This window comes from Miniopterus natalensis, chromosome 1 (genome assembly GCF_054644295.1).
Source record: "Miniopterus natalensis isolate mMinNat1 chromosome 1, mMinNat1.hap1, whole genome shotgun sequence".
NCBI classification, from domain to species: domain Eukaryota; kingdom Metazoa; phylum Chordata; class Mammalia; order Chiroptera; family Miniopteridae; genus Miniopterus; species Miniopterus natalensis.
This window is the reverse complement of record NC_142081.1, coordinates 139,981,529-139,998,347: the sequence shown is the minus strand read 5'-3', so window position 1 is coordinate 139,998,347 and position 16,819 is coordinate 139,981,529. Positions and strand designations below refer to the sequence as shown.

The following is a 16,819-nucleotide window of genomic DNA, read 5'->3' as shown; positions in this document are numbered from 1 at the left end:
TTCATTTAACAGTCTGCAGGTGCATGTGGATTACTTTATAAATTAGACATCAAGTTTTATCTGGGTTGGCTATTGCTAGTACCAATAAAAAATTGGTTTCTCCTCTCTTCTAGATTTCCCTTGAGTTCAAAGTTACCCGAGGCCATTTAAGTTAATTAATAGCAGCTGCTGCTCAGATCTGATTCCCTAGGACATCTTTCGGGGTACAAAAGGAAATCTTCCAAATTGCCATAACATAATCACATAACCCAAGCATGTATGATAAAGGGTAACAGTGGGTGGTCAGCAAACATAGGATACTTGTGCCCTTCGGGATAGAAGGGGAGGAAAGAGAGATAAAAGAAATTTAATACAGGGTGCTCAGGGTCGGGCATGGGGCGGGGCATTAATATGAATTTCATTGTTCAATGACTCAGGCCTGAAAATGTGACAATTTAAGACACAGAATCAGCATCAGCTTAATCCTTCAATGTATTTAAAGAGGAAGCAATAATTTGGTGGCCGGTTGTATCACGGAATAAAAATGCCGATAACAAGGGGGGTACCATCTGCATAGGGCATATAATTCCACTCCCCAAATTAGCTACCAGGGTAGCCAGGAAATTGGGGCAGATGTGGGAGCGACAGGACACAGTCTCTTCTTCAAAGGCCGACTCTCTTCCTTCTATCGCCAGCAAAAGTGGACGGTGAACCGGTGAATCGTTCACACGGCCTCGCCCGTCACAGGCCTGAGACGCCCCTCCCCCCACGTGCTGGGCCGGGACTGGAAGGGAAAGTGTGGGAGGAGACGACCCCGTGACGAAACCGGCAGCTGCAGAGAGCGCGTGGGGCATATCTGGGGTGTGCAGGCTTCAGCTTTCCTCTTCCCCTCACTCTCCAGGTTCAGTGTCAGAGCCTAGGGCGGCTGCGGGAAGTCCCTGACCAGGTTTAGGCAGCCGGGAAAATGACCACCTCCTCCGGTGGCTTGGCCAGATGTTCTGCCGCCGCCCCTCGCGCTCCGCGGGCAGGAGGGAGACCCCTGGTAACGGCGCCGGGTGCCCCGTGACCGGCTTGCTTCCTCCTTTTGGCAGGGAGCTCACTTGCAGAAGCTCGTCCTGACGCCCCTGTCCGCCCTGCTGGCCCTGTTCCCGGGGCCTCAGAAGCTGATCCAGAAACGCTACGACAAACTGCTGGACTACAGCAGCTCCCTGAAGCGGGCGGCGGGACACGAGGCAGACCTGGCCCAGAAGGAGTTCGAGGCCCTCAACGCCCAGCTCGTGGAAGAGCTGCAGGTGTTCAACCAGGCGGCGCGGAAGATCCTGCTGAACTGTCTGTGCAGTTTCAGCTCCCTCCTCAGGGACCAGGCGCTGGTGCTGCAGCAGCTTCACTCCACCGCGGGGCCGGTAAGCACGGCCTCGGCCTGCGGGGTCTGTGAGACGCCAGGCCCGCGCGGAGCAGCCTGGCCCTAGCGTGCGCGAGAGTGGTGCGTGCGCGCGCGAGAGTGGTGCGTACGCGAGAGCGTTGCGTGCGCATGCGTGCACGTGCGGTTTTTACTTAACGCGGAGCCAGTCGGATAGCCTGCGGCCCTCTCCGTGCTCCACAGGAAGCTTGAAGAGGGTTTCGCAGGTCAGGTTCGCTACGACTTCCACGCTCGCAGTTCGCGTTGGAGATTTCCTTTCCAAACGCCAACCCGCTTTCAGCTTTCCACTTCTCGCTCCTGACACCAGTGTCGCTCCGCCTGCCTGATGCTACGTTGCAGCCTCTCAGTATTTTGCATTCTCTTCTCATTCAGTAGGTTTTCAGTGTTAGCCATGACTCAGATGTGGACCCAGAAGGGAGGCCGTCTCAGGGTAATGACAGACGTGGGGTAATTGCCAAACTGGTCTTCGTTTGTTTTGTTTTCCTCCGAAGAAGAGAAGCCTGGGGGGGGGGGGGGCGGGGGGTGTGTGTGTCTGTGTGTCTGTGTGTGTCTGTGTGTGTGTGTGTGTGTCTTGGCACACTTCAGCTAATTACTAAAATTTTGTGACACACCAAAAATATATTTTTGGCTGATCTGACCAAAAAAAAGGGGGGAGGTGGTCCATAATTTTGACTCATTCACACCTTATTGTTGTGTTGGCTGTTGTCATTTTTTTTATTTGACATTCTGAGGGAAAAGAGGTCAGTGGCCCTGACTAAATAGTCAGGTATTGCATTTTTAAAAAATTTCTATGGCACAAAGGTTGAAAATCGTTACGTAAGGATATAATTTGATTTTTTTTCTGAAGGAGGAGAAAGATATTTACAACCTAATGTCAACTTTAAAAAAATCAGCTTGGTGTCTTCGCTCTTCATCTCAAGTCTATTATTTCTCATTCAGCTGGTTAGATATTTAACGGACATTTGGTGGAAAATTAATTGCCCCTACTTTATTTTTTGTGTATCTAATTTTTAACTTATCCATTGAATTAAATTATATTGAAAATCAGGTGTTACATTTACATGGTTCAAAAGGCAGAACTATGTAAAACTATATAGGCAGTTGCACACCCGCTCCTCTCTCCTAACCATCCCATCTCCTGCTCCTACCCCCATGATTATTAGTTTATTTTTATTCACTTAGGGCTACTTTTAGCCATTAAATTACATTTGAATATATATTGTTATTCCCCATGCAAAACTAGCATATCATAGCCGCCTTCTGCAACTTACTTTTTAATATCCTGGGGAGACGTCCATGTCCCTACACAGAGGGATGCCTCATTCCTTTTACAGCTTTATAATCGTCTACTGCACAGCTGTACATGAGTGTATGGCCAGCCCCTTATTTTGTGGGTAAAAACAAACTTTATTGAGATAATTCACATTCCATAAATTCCACCTATTTAAAATATACAATTCAAATTTTGTGTGTGTGTATTCACAGGAGTTGTGCAACCATCACGATGGTCAATTTTAGAACATTGTCATGGCTCCCAAAAGAAACTCTGAACCATTAGTGGTGACTCCACCTTTCCCCCTAAACTCCCCAGCCCTAGGCAACCACCAGTCTCCGTTCTGTATCTACAGATCTGCCTATTCTGAACATTCGATATAAATTGAATTATTCCATATGTGGTTTTTTGGTGGCTGGTTTTCATGCTCAGCATAGTATTTTCAAGGTCCATCCATGTTTTAGTGTGTTTCTGTACTTAATTCTTTTTATTGCCAAAAATGTTCCATTGTATGGATAAGCCACATTATATTTAACCATTTATCAGTTTGACATTTGGGTTATTTTTGGGCTATTATAAGTAATGCTGCTATAAATATTCAAGTTCCCTCTATCACTTTTCTGTGTGTGAACTCACATGTCCTTATCTCATGCTGATTTCTTTCTTGCTTTATGCTTTTGTGTGGGGAAACTTATTTTTGAGTAACTTCTTGAGAAAGAAAAACTGGGAGGTTAATATTTTGACACCTTGAACACGAGAAAATGTCTTTATATTACCACTACATTTAATTGATAGTTTGGATGGGTGTAAAATTCTAAGTTGTTCCATTGTCTTCTAGCTTCCACTGTTCCTCCTGAGAACTCAGAGGTCCATTTTGATTATTTGTATGTACTAGCCCTATTCTATCCCATTCTAAAGGCTTACAGCATTTTACTGTTGTCTTCGTCAGTCTGAAATTTAAGGATGATGTACCTTGGTGTGTTGGATACTTGGTGGGATCCTTTCAACCTGAAAATTAATGTTGTCCAGTTCTAGAAACTTTCTTTGAATGTTTCATTGATGATTTTTCTTTCTTCCTCTTCTCTCTCTGAACCTCCTGTTTTTTCCCTCTCATATTGTTATCGTTTCTTATTTTCTAACTCTTTATTACTTTGCTCTACTTCCTAAGACATTATCCTAACTTAATCTTCAAAACTATGTTTTGCTTTATTTTTGTTCTCATAATTTGAATTTTCAAAAGTTCTTTTTTGTTACATTAAAATTAAGACAGGTTGCTTTGCTTTTCATCATACTCTTTCATGTTAGAGGAATGCATTAGATGTGTGACATACTTGATCACTCATGGTTGACAGAGTAGGGGACTAATTGGCAGCACTGAGCACATAGGAGTTGAAAACTCTCAGCTTCACTCTTGTGTAGAGTAATCTGATTGTAATTTCATTTGGGAACACTTGATGATAACATCTCTAAGTCTTTTCTTCTTGGGCTGCTCAGAATCTCCAGAGGTGACTCTCAAGTCTTTAGCCTAGAGGGGTAATGATTGATTGCTAGGACTGCTTGACAGGGTCTCTGGGTCCAAAGTATGTCCACTCACTTAATTACCCTCTTTCTAATATGTGCCTAGTGTCTCCAATCTCGAGACTCTGTTTTACCATATGCAGAGAAGAAAACTTTATCATCTGCCAAGCTTCACTGAAATGTGAAAGAATCTGGGGATCCAACTGCTTCATAACAGTTCCAGTTGTCTATAACTACAAAACAAATTACACCAAATGTGGTGGTATGAAACAGCCAAAAGTCATTTATTATCATTGTCATGGTTCTGGGGGTTTATTGGGCTCCGGTCATCATTCTCATTGTCTTTCATGAGGCTGCAGTCAGATCAACAGCTGGGGGGGTCGAGTCTTCTCAAAGACTTCCTCAGGCCCCTTTGAGGTTGATGATGGGATGATGATGGAAGAGTCAAACTGCTGGGGACTGGAATAGCTGGGGCTCCATGGACCTTCCTCCTCCTTCTCTCTGATATTTCAACATGGTCTTTCGATATAGTGGCATAGTGCAGCTGGACTTCTTCCACGGTGACAAAAGTCTCCCAAGAGTGAGTGTCCCAAGAGAAACCAGCAGACACCGTGTGGTCCTTTTTAGCTTAATCTTGAAAGTCAGCATCATTTCCATTGTTCTATTCATTTCAACATTTGACTCATTGAAGTGTTCATAAAGGCCCACCCAGTTTTGAGGAGAAGGGATATGGATTCCATCTCTTGGTGGGAAACATGTCAAAACATTTGCGGATTTGTTTTAAAATCACTTAGCCTCTTTCCACTTCCCACTATCCCACCCTGTCACATTGGAGGTGACTACTGCCATAAAATCCTGAGCCTTTTCCATAAAATTTTATTACTATTTTTTCTTTTGTTGTCCTTTTATTAGGCTTGAATCTTTTTTAAAAAATTCCTGTCATTTTGATGTGATTTCTGGAGAAAGAAAATTAGGCCAGCCCGGCCGGGTGTGGCTCAGTGGTTGAGCATCGACCTAGGATTCAGACAATCGGGGTTCGATTTCCGGTCAGGGCACATGCCTGGGTTGCGGGCTCAATCAATGACTCTCTCCTCATTGATGTTTCTATCCCTCTCTCCCTCTCCTTTCCTCTCTCTGAAATTAATAAAGATATCTTTTAAAAAGAAAGAAAGAAAGAAAAAAAAAAAAAGAAAGAAAATTAGGCCATTTTTATCTAGGAGTTCTCATGTTGACCTAATTTTTCACTGCGGAGCTATCTTGTACTTTCTCAACTGTCCTTCACAGCTCTACTAAATTCAGTACTAACATGGTTAAGTAGTTTTCTGGGAACAATGCCATATTATTTCTACCTATAGGTACCACTGTTGGTTTCAAACATCTCTGAAGTGCAGAATAGAGTACTGGAAGAGATTCAAAATCTGAATTTTGTAAAGGATAACAGTGCCACATTTATTGAGAGGAAACTTAGTTTTGAAAAGAAGAAGCCTGTGCAGATTCTGGTGAGTTTGTAACGTTCACGACGATGACTCACTTCTTTGCTTTATTTAAGTCATAATATATTATTTTCCATGTCACTTATCTCATTTTAATATCCAATAATTTACACACTTATATTACGCAGATCAGATTTTTTGTCTATTTTTACCCTCTATACTATGAATTCTATAAGCTTATAGATTTTTATCTGTTTTGTACGTGGTGTATTTATTCCAAGCAACTAAAATGGTGTCTGATATAAAGTAGACACTCCATAAGTACCTGTTGAATAAAGAATATCATTTTATAGAGTACAGTTGCATAGTTCAAAACTTTTACTTTTTCTAGATAAGGAACTCCAGGCTGCAGAGATGAAGTCGCTCTCCCAAAGTCACTTGATGGTAGACCTGGCATGAGGCCAGACCTCTTGACCCCTGCCTAGTTTACTGACATTATTTCCCAGAAAAAAAGAGACATGCACATGTACAATTTACTTAATTAAATATTATTTACCAAGTGCTTAATATGCAAGGAAATGTCTACAGTATGACAAAGAACTAAAAATTTGTTCAACATACTAGAGGGATTAGAACCTCTGCCTTCTTATTTTCATTGAATTTTCTTTCTTCTCTACAACACTGCCCTCCTGTGCTAACTAGAGATATTTTCACTGTGTAACTCAGCTGGATACTTCACAATAATAACCCAATCTATGCCTCAGCACTGAAGTAATCCCAAATCCATGTATGGCTTCAACATTTTAAAAATTTCCAGAGGATGAATATTTATTAACCCAGTGAGGATTTCATAATACGTCTATCTAAACCAAAATTTCTCCTTACCTCTCCCAGCCAGAAGTGCCACGTCAAACTGACACTCACCGCTCCAAACTTCTATCCACCTACAGTGCAGAGGAATTGTATCAAGCCAAGCGCAAGTGCAATGCTACACAAGAATATGACATAAATCTTCTGGAAGGGGAGTTGGTGGCTGTGATGGAGCAGAAAGATCCATTGGGGAGTACGAGCAGGTGGCTTGTTGACACGGGAAGTAAGTGTTTTGCTTAAGGTGCACAGAACTACCTCCTCCTCTGGTTGAGATTTTCCCAGGGACCTCTGTGGGCTTCTCTAAACACACATGTTTAGAAAGTGTATACAAATGACCTTGTTTCTTCTTCTTTTTTTAATTCCTATCCAGTTGTAAAAGGATATGTATATTCTTCCTTCCTAAAACCCTACAATCCAGCAAAAGTACAGAAGATGTATGCTGAGAACAGGTCCTGCGATGATGATTTTGATAACATCAGCCTCTTTGTGTCTCCGCGGCCAGCTAGGGACAGTGTCACAAGCACCCCGGATGGTAGCATAAGTGACAGCAGCTCATCTCTTAGTGGCACATGTGGAAAGTTTGAAACAAATGGCACTGATGTTGACAGTTTCCAAGAGGTAGATGAACAGGTAAGAATTCCAACCTTGAAGTCAAAATGCTTGGCTGCTCAAATCATGAGAGATGTTCTCGCTAATGGCACTCTTTCTTACTGTAAGACTTGTTGGAAGAGTGTCAGCTTTGGTGTCAAGGAGACCTAACTCTATTAGCACTTACTCTCTATGCAAGTTTTTGCAAGGAATTCATTCTCTGAGACTGTTTCCTCCGATGCAAGAAAGAGGACATTAATTCCTATGTTGCAGAGTTGCTGTGAGGATTAGAGATAATGTGTATATGTAAAGTACCCAGCAGCAGAGTAGACAATAAATAGTAGTGTTACCATTACTCCCCTGCTGTGATGTGTACTTAGAGTGAAGGTGGTCTTTCTACACTCCCCCATCAGAGGAAAACAGCTCATACTGAACAGATTGCCACCATTAATAGCATGTGGAAAAATTTTCCTAATTCTTCTGAGAGCACTGTCTTCACTGCTATCTATGAATTGGCCATTTTTAATCTTGTAAAATGACATGTAATCTATAATGAAAATTTTAAGAGCTACTTTTCCCTCACTGCATCAATGCAAAAGCTACTGGGATGATCCTTTTGCAAAATGGTAAGTTACCTATAATATAGGGTTCCTTTTTTCTACCTTAGAAAGTTTCATTATATTTAACCGTTAATCCCCAAATGGTGACCAACTACCCAGTTACCTGGTTCTTTTCTTAACTTGCTTTTTAGTTTAGTGGCTTTTTATTAATTATTTGTTTTTTATAAGGGTAATACATGTTATTAGTGAAAGTTTAAAAAGTAGAAAGATTATATATATAATATATATTAAAAGTGAAGGCCTTTATTCCCTCCCCAGTTATCCTCTGATTCAGAGACAATATTCAGGTATATATTTTCAGACATCATGCATATACATGTTTATATATTTATACTAGTGGGAACATGCACATGTTAATCTTTTTTCAGTTAATAATGTATGTTATACAACAGTACCTAAATATCTGCCTCTTTTTTAAAGAAAAATTCTGCATAGTATTTCATTTTGTGGATATAATTTATATAACTATCACCTTAATAAGAAACATTTAGAATATTTTGGGATGCTTAAAATTTCAAACAACATTTTAGGCAAGATCCTTGTTTATCTATGTTTGTGCACATATATATCTGTAGGGCAAATCCCTAAGAATATCAGTGTCAGAGGATATGTATTATTTAAAATCTCGATAGACACTGCCGTACTGCTCTTCAAGAATATTTTCTATTCAGTTTCTTTCATCAACAATACATTGATTGCTGTCCAATTCATGACTAATATTTTTTTAAAAAGCTTTATTAAGCGTTTATTAAGCTTCTTCTACATATCATGAAGTTTATCCATTTTAAGTATACAATTCAATGACTTTCAGTGTATTAACAGAGTTGTGCAACTGTTGCCTGAATCCAATTTTAGAACATTTCCTTCATACTAAAGATCCTTTGCACCCATTTGCAGTTACTCTTCTTTCCCCCTTCCAGTCCAGGGAAATCAGTAGTCTACTTTTTTTCTCCAGAGATTTGCCTTTTTTGTCTATTTTGTATTAATGGAATCATACAATATGTGGTGTTTTGCAGCTGGCTTCTTTCACTTACCATAATTTTTTTGAGATTCATCCATATTATAGTATCTATATGTACTCTGTTGCCTTTTATTGCCTAATAGTATTTTATTCTATAGAGATAGTATATATTGTTTATCCATTTACAAGTTGATGAACATTTTGGGTAATTTCTATTATGAATAATGGTGCTATCAACATTTGTGTGCAAGTCCTTATGTGGATTTAATTTCTCTTGAGTAGATACCTCAGAGTGGAATTTCTTGTTGGTATAGTAAATTTATGCTTAACTTTTTAAAGAAATTGCCAAATTGTTATTCAAAGTGGCTCATTATGCTATATACCCAACAGCTATGCATGAGGATTGTGGGTTTCAGTTTTTTCATATAGTTGCCCTACTTTCTGTCTTTTTTATTATAGCCATCTTAATGTGAATCAAACAGTATTTAAGTTGCTTTTCCCTAATGACTCATGCTGTTGAGTATCTTTCATGTACTTATTGGCCATTCCTGTCCTTTCTCTGGCAAGATGTCTTTTTTTTTTTTAATATATCTTTATTGATTTCAGGGAGGAAAGGAGAGGGAGAGAGAGATAGAAACATCAATGATGGGAGAGTCATTGATCGGCTGCCTCCTGCATGCCCCCAGTTAGGGATCAGGCCCGCAACATGGGCATGTGCCCTGACCGGGAATCGAACCACGATCGCCTGGACATAATTTTTTATTTCTTCCAAGTTAGTTGTTTTTGCTGCTAATCCTAAGTTCATTGTCTGGTCCTTCATCTTTACATTTTCAACTACTTATATAATAATAATGCTATATGGCTAGCATCTTATTGTTTAGAATGTGCTTCTAACGTCAGCAAGCTGGAGCATAATGAATGTAACTAGTCATTAAAATGATGCTTTAGAGAGTTTTAATGGCATGAAAAGATTTTTGAATATATTTTCAAGTGAAAATGCAGGTTGCTAAAATGTGTACTCTAATTGCATGTTTATTACCACTTCAGGTAGGTAAGTAGAAAAAAAAGACAAAAAACAAAGAAAGGAAGGCCAGAAGCAAGTTGAATGGTTTCTTTCTATTTTTCTTGCTTTGCTTACCTTTATTTAAAATTGTTCTTTAAAAAATTACTTGTGTAATAACGATACATAATTGGTAACTAAAGAACATGAAAGCTTGCTCCTGAGGGTAAGAGAGAAAGATGAGCATTTTAAAAATATAACTATTTTGGCTTCCTGAGCTCCATATAATACTGCAAATGCTGGTTTGCAGCTTTTTTAGTTTTGGAAAGGAATATTGAAATATATTATGATTTTTGTTGTTGCTAATTGGAAAACTGGGATGAAATCAATAAAATGAGATTCAGTGAAGACAGGTAAGGTGGCTCACTCAGGAATAATTAAATGCACAAATATAGAGTAAGGAAATGCTGAACTGGGAAAGCTCTAGTGGTTATAAACAGTGGGTAACAAGATGGGTGTGAGTCAATAATACAATAATGCAAAGTACTATAAAAAAAGTAATGCTGTGGAGAACTGGATTGCATTCATAGAATATTGTACATAAAATGAGCCAGAGCTTTAAAAAGCAACCAATAAAATATATTTTAAGAAATGCCAAGGAAAAAAGAATCAGATGATTATGAGTTAGTAAAATTTTAGTGTGTCTGGACCAAAATATATTAACATTGAAAGTTAGAAAGATACATCCTAGAATAATTAAAATATTTAAAAAATAAGAAACCCTTTAGCTCTTAAATCCATAACAACTTTGAATGGGTAGTCTAATGTTACAAACTGTTGTCTTTTTAAAAGTAAACTTATTTCCATTTTGAGTATCTATCTTATGTTAAATGGAGGCATAAACACATTATATAAAAACTGAAAACTGCTCATCCTGAATTAATTTTGGACCACAATCACCTAACATATTGAAAATATATGCCATAATTTTGTACTTTAAATTTATAATTTCATGAAAATCTATATTTAGTGTTTAAAATATAAGCTCTGTTATAATTTCAGACAAAGCAGACGTAGGTGGAACATTTTATATATTCCCCTTAAGAGAATATGTGTCAAAATGAAAGATGACCACAAATACAATTGACTCTTGAACAACAGTGGTTTAAAATGTACACTCCAATAAACCAGTCAGAGAAAGACAAGTATCACATGATCTCACTTATATGTGGAATCTAATGAACAAAATAGGCTGATGAACAAAACAGATCCAGAGACACTGAAACATGCAACAGACTGAGGTATTTCAGAGGGAACGGGGGGAGGGCAGGAAGAGATTAATCAAGTAACTTATATGCATATATGCATAGCCCGTGGACAGATGATAGTGTGGGGAAGGCTTGGGGAGGGCATGGGAGCAGGGTGGAGGGACCAGCGGGGAATAACAGGGGACATCTGTAATACTTTCAACAATAAGGATTAAACCTATTACAAAATTTAAAAATAAATAAATACATAAAATGTGCAGTCCACTTATATGCAGACCTTTTCAATAAATACAGAAAATCTATTTTCTCTTTTTTATTATTTTCTTAACATTTTCTTTTCTCCAGCTTTTTTATAAGAATACAGTATATAATACATATAACATACAAAATATTTGTTAATCAACTGTTTATTTTAAGGCTTTCCATCAACAATAGGCTATTAGTAATTAAAGTTTTTTTGGTGGGGGTTGTTATATGTGGATTTTCAACTGTGGGGGTGGTGGTGGTGTTCAGTGCTGTAATCCCTTCCCCCTACATTATTAGTAGGTGATTCAACCTGCTAAAAAATCTATAGCTGCATTAGTAAAGCATATATATTATGTATAAAAATGACAAAAAATAGGTATCAACTGCTAATGTGGGCTCTTACAGATTATTTCAGAAGTTGTATTATGGTACATCATATTCCTGAACGCTTTTGCAAACCAAATCCTCCATAAAGGACAAAAACAGAGCAGTTTCTTATTAGAGTCCAGTCCCTTTCTGCAAAAATACACTCAGCACATCTTTGCTAGAATAAAAGTTTTGCTCCTAAAGTAGTATGAGAACTGAACCAAGTACAGGGGTTAGAAGATACGGTCCTAGCAGCACCCACTAGCCCTGTGATTAAGATCATGTTGCTACTTCTCCAAGTCACAATTAACAGGGCTGTTGGGGATAAAGCACATTTGACATGTAAATTGTCACATGCGCTATAAGAGGTAGTTATTATTGCTGCTACTCCATTGCTCAAAAATTTATGGCAGCTACTTTCTTTAGTTTAAAAAAAATTTTTTTTTTTAAAATCCTTACCCGAGGATATGTTTTCCATTGCTTTTCAGAGAGAGTGGAAGGGAGAGAGAGAGAGAGAGAAATATTGATTTGAGAGAGACACATAGGTTGGTTGCCCCCTGCACATGCTCAGACCAGTGCTAGGGATCAAGCCTGCAACCAAGGTATGTGCCCTTGACCGAGAATTGAACGTGGGACCCTTCAGTCCACAGGCCAGTGCTCTAACCATTGAGCAAAACCGGCTATGGCTGTTTACTTTTTAAATTACAAAATATTCCATATCCAACAATCTGCCTTGTATGATACAAGATGATCTCTTATATGTTCTTGTATGATATCCAAGCCTTTCTGCCTTTCAAGTCAAATCAACATATATTTGAATTAGTACTGTGTCAATGGAGGAAAGTTGAAACATGGTTCCTGTCCTTGAGGTGGAGCTCATGCTGCAGTTGTTGAGATGGTATACAAACAGTGTTACCAGAATCCCACCAAAAGTTAAATTAACAGCTCAAGATTTAAAGAACAACCTAAACTGTAACTATAGTCCCCTCCCCACATTGCCCAATCTCTTCCTGTTCAACAAATCACCTTATTTCTCATAATTTCCTGTTTTACATTGATCCTCAATATTTTTTTTAGAGAGTGGGGAAGGGAGAGAGAGAGAAACATCGAATGGTTACCGCCCCGACCAGGGATGGAACACGCAGCCTTTTGGTGTACAGGACAACACTCCAACTGAGCCATGTGGCTGGGGCAAACATTGATCCTCAATTTTGAGAAAATTAATCTGCTTGCCTGTCCCATATACTGTTTTCATATATTCATCTCTATAACTTTGAATATGCTATCAACTTCTTTCAACTTTGTCACTTATAAAAGATTACTTATTCCAAAAACCAGCTCACAATCAGCTGATGTATCACCTGAGTGCACAGGCTGTTTATTTGTTTAGTTTTGTTCTTGTGTGTGCCTTTCTTAACATATTTTTCCCTAGGTCAGGTACAAGTTCTCTGATACCATAATATCTGGCGCTTAATAGGCACTTAATAAGTTATGATTAAATGAATGAACGAATAAATGTTATTAGTTGATTGTTTGCCATAGTTAATTTTATGCCATAACTAACATTTTTATTAACAGTCGTAGGATATTAGTGGAAGATGGACTAAACACTTATTCTTATACATCTGATAATTATGAAGTATTCTTTTGAGGTTGGAGAAAAATCCTTTTGACTAAAATGTGTTTTACTAGTTTCTTCTAGCTCACTTAAAATATCTGAAATATTACAAATTTAATACATTGTCATTATATAGGTTTGGAAAATAAGGAAACAAGTAAAAATGAAGATCACCTCTTATTCTACCAAAGAAACTAACAGTATTAGGCTTCTATTGTACTTTGTCGTTTTTGCTCAGTTTTTATCATGATCATTCTCCCATGTTATTAGTCATTGTAATGACTACAGATTTCCTTTGTGTAAGGTCTAGAACTTACCCTCTTGCTGAACCTCCCGTGTTTTCACTTCTCTCCCACTTTTCACCTTATAAATGGGTATTGCAGTAACATTATTGTGCAGAATATCTGTCAACATTTCTATTTTTTGTAGCAAAGTCTTAGAGCTATAATTTAATAAAAAAATAATATTTAAAAAATCTTCTAGTAGAAACAGCCAATATGCCCTCAAGCACAGTCTAGACTCCTCCCAACAGAGCAATAAGAATGCCTATTTCACTCTATTCTAATCTGGACCATACTTTAGTAGCAAAGTACACCTGGCAGAAGGAGTTGGGGAAATGTCACTTTGGGAAAACAAGAAAACTAGCATTCCTTCTAAAAGCTTGGAAATCTTTACTAACGTTTGTCAACATTTTTAGGTTCTGCTTCTAATTGTGTCATTTGCTTCTTTGCCCAGATTTTCTATGCAGTTCATGCCTTTGAAGCACGGAGTAGCCAGGAACTCAGCCTTCAGGTATACCAAAGGGTCCATATACTTAGATTTTGTGACCTAAGTGGCAATAAAGAGTGGTGGTTAGCTGAAGCTCATGGGCAAAAAGGATACGTACCAGCCAACTACCTTGGGAAGATGACTTATGCTTAAGAAAATCAGCCTTTTGACTTATTTTCTGTCAGGTTGTTGATGGACTACCTCGTAATACTGACATCACAATGTTGACCTAGAAATCAAGAAACCTCCAAACTAATGAACTGATACTGAATCAGGTTTTAAGGAAGGTTGTGCTTCCTAACAAGATTATTTCAAAATGTATTATGAAGAATATATGTTGAAGGAAACACTAAACAGAGACAGCAAACAAACAGCCCAAGCTCCAACTATCAACTACCTAAAATGGAGATACTTTGAAAGAGTGTGTTCTTTACCATCATGAAAGGTTGAATCTAAGGGCAAGGTTTTTTTCAATTTACTGTATTTCATTTTTTTATTATGCATTTTGCCTCAAAAATGTTTTCTTGTTCACGTCTGTTATGCATGCATGCACATACATACATTTACACATACTATGTTCATTATATGGTTTATACATCTATATGTGTACTACATGGTATAGATTATATGCATATGTGCATGAACCAGGGAGTGTACTAAATATGTAAGAATAGGAATTGATAATTAACAGCCAACTAGAAGCCTGATGTGGGGCCTCTCTTTAATATGTTTCGAATGAAGAAAAAACTGAACAAAATAACATTTACCAAATGCATACCAAACACCATTGTTCTAAATGCTTTATATGTGGTAACTTATTCGACACAACGTTGTGAGGAAACTGTGGTCGGAAGAGGTGAATTTAGCCTAAGCCACATTGCCAGTAAGTGGTAGGGCGGGGCCTCAAACCTAGGCCTGGTTCTGGAGTCCCCACTCCTAAGCACTACGCTGTACTAACCCTCTAGGAGTGTATACATTTGCCGTTACAAAGCTCAGTGATGCAAATAATGGACATTGATGAAGCCCATTTTCCTCTCAGGTCCATATTTAAGTATTGAGAAGGTTTTCAGAAACAAGGGCTACAAGAAATTCCATGATTCTAGCCTAGAGAAAATGAAATACTTAGGTTTATTTTTATTGTTTTGCTTAAACCATTTTGAGAGTACAGTTATTTAAAAACTATCCTACATGATTGCTTATGATATTTTAATGAGGAAATATTTTTGGATCACTCAGTTATTTGGATGATGAATGGGGAATGTGTGTTCCATATTTTGAGCCAACATGCAAATATTTTTAGTTGCTGATTTGTACTTAGACAAGGCAGGCACCAAGGTTAACATCTGCTGTAACACAATGTCCTGGAACACTGAACTTTAATTTGGGAATAGCTCAGAATGGTCCCCTAACATCTCAGGCATATTTTGTCAAGACATTTTATTGAACTAAAGATGCTTCTATGGAACAGAAAAAAACATTGAATTAAATTTGACTTAGTGGTTTCCTTTAAGAACCAAAATAAGGTGGACTTTCATTGTCTGTATAAAATGTGCTAATATGACATCAATCTTTTTAAAGTTAAAATTACTTTAAAAGATTTGATCTGTATAATATATACTGTTACATATGTCCCTAAGGAATACAAATAATAAAATGAAGCGTGCTGCTTTTCAGAGGATTGCTGACTTTTACATACATATATGACATGTACAACCACAGATATTCATAAGGCATTTACACAACAGAAAAGTTCACATTTTGTGATAGTCATCCCCTGTTATCCACAAGGAATATGCTACAGGACCCCAGTGGATGCCTGAAACCTTAGGTAGTACCAAACCCTATATATACTATGTTTTCCCTTATACGTACATATCTATAATAAAGATTGATAAACATAGTAAGAGATTAAAACAGTAACTAATAAAATACAACTATAACAAAATACTGTAATAAGTTATGTGAATGTGGTCTCTTGCAAAATATGTTACTGTACTGTACTCACCCTGCTTGTGATGATGTGAGATTATACAGTGTCTGCGTGCTGAGATGAAGTGCTGTGAATGAATGACGTCCTCGGTATTGTGATGTAGCATTAGGCTACTGTAAGCACTGGGAAGCTTCAACAGTCCATCTGATAACCTAGAAGGCTACTGAGTGACTAACAGGCAGGTAGAATATACAGTGTGAATGTGCTGGACAAAGGGATGATTCACGTCCCTTGTGGGACAGAGCTGGATGATATTTCATCATGCTACTCAGAATGGAGCATGATTTAAAACTTGTGCGATATTTCTGGAATTTTCCATTCAATATGTTTGGACTGTGGTTGACTGGGGCAGGATGCAAATGAAACTGTGGATAAGAGGGAGTCTTGTATTGTTTCTAAAATTCTTAATCTAAATATGGCTTTTTAAGGTTCTACTGGTAACTCATTTTTGCATGAAATATTTTCTTTTGAGTTAAAAAACCTTTTTTTAAAAAAAATATATACAGAAAGATTTTATGTCTTATAAATGGTCCTTTGTACCCAATAATAAAATATAAGTAAATTCCAGTTTGCCTAGGGTAATGCAAAAGAAAATCTAAACTTGCTAATTATGGAAACTGAATGTTCCCAACAACCAAGACGGTAGGGAAATCTTACCCATATATTTATATATATGAAATTTAAATTGTGACCTTAATACTCTCCCTGCCCCCAGACACAGAATTATATAAGTAGAGTAGCACATATTTGCTTTTCTGGCTGAAATAGTGACTAGATGTATATGAGAAGCTTTGTCTACTTGTGTGGTCCTAGGATTGATGCTTCCTGTCTGACCTATGAAGGAACCACACCATTGAAATCATAGCTGCAGTGAGCTGCTGAACGAGTTGTAATGAAGCCA

The 16,819-nt window shown here is 38.0% G+C and overlaps 1 protein-coding gene across 1 annotated transcript in view; it reads left to right on the top strand.

Moving 5' to 3' along the window:
• Positions 1-14,081, top strand: part of ARHGEF38 (Rho guanine nucleotide exchange factor 38) — a 121,133-nt gene extending 107,052 nt beyond the window's left edge. The window contains exons 10-14 of the mRNA XM_016223592.2: positions 1,071-1,382; positions 5,546-5,689; positions 6,518-6,716; positions 6,864-7,123; positions 13,896-14,081. Coding sequence (XP_016079078.2) covers positions 1,071-1,382; positions 5,546-5,689; positions 6,518-6,716; positions 6,864-7,123; positions 13,896-14,081 — 1,101 coding nt within the window. The remainder of the gene's footprint in view (positions 1-1,070; positions 1,383-5,545; positions 5,690-6,517; positions 6,717-6,863; positions 7,124-13,895) is intronic.
• The last annotated feature ends 2,738 nt before the right edge of the window (positions 14,082-16,819 follow it).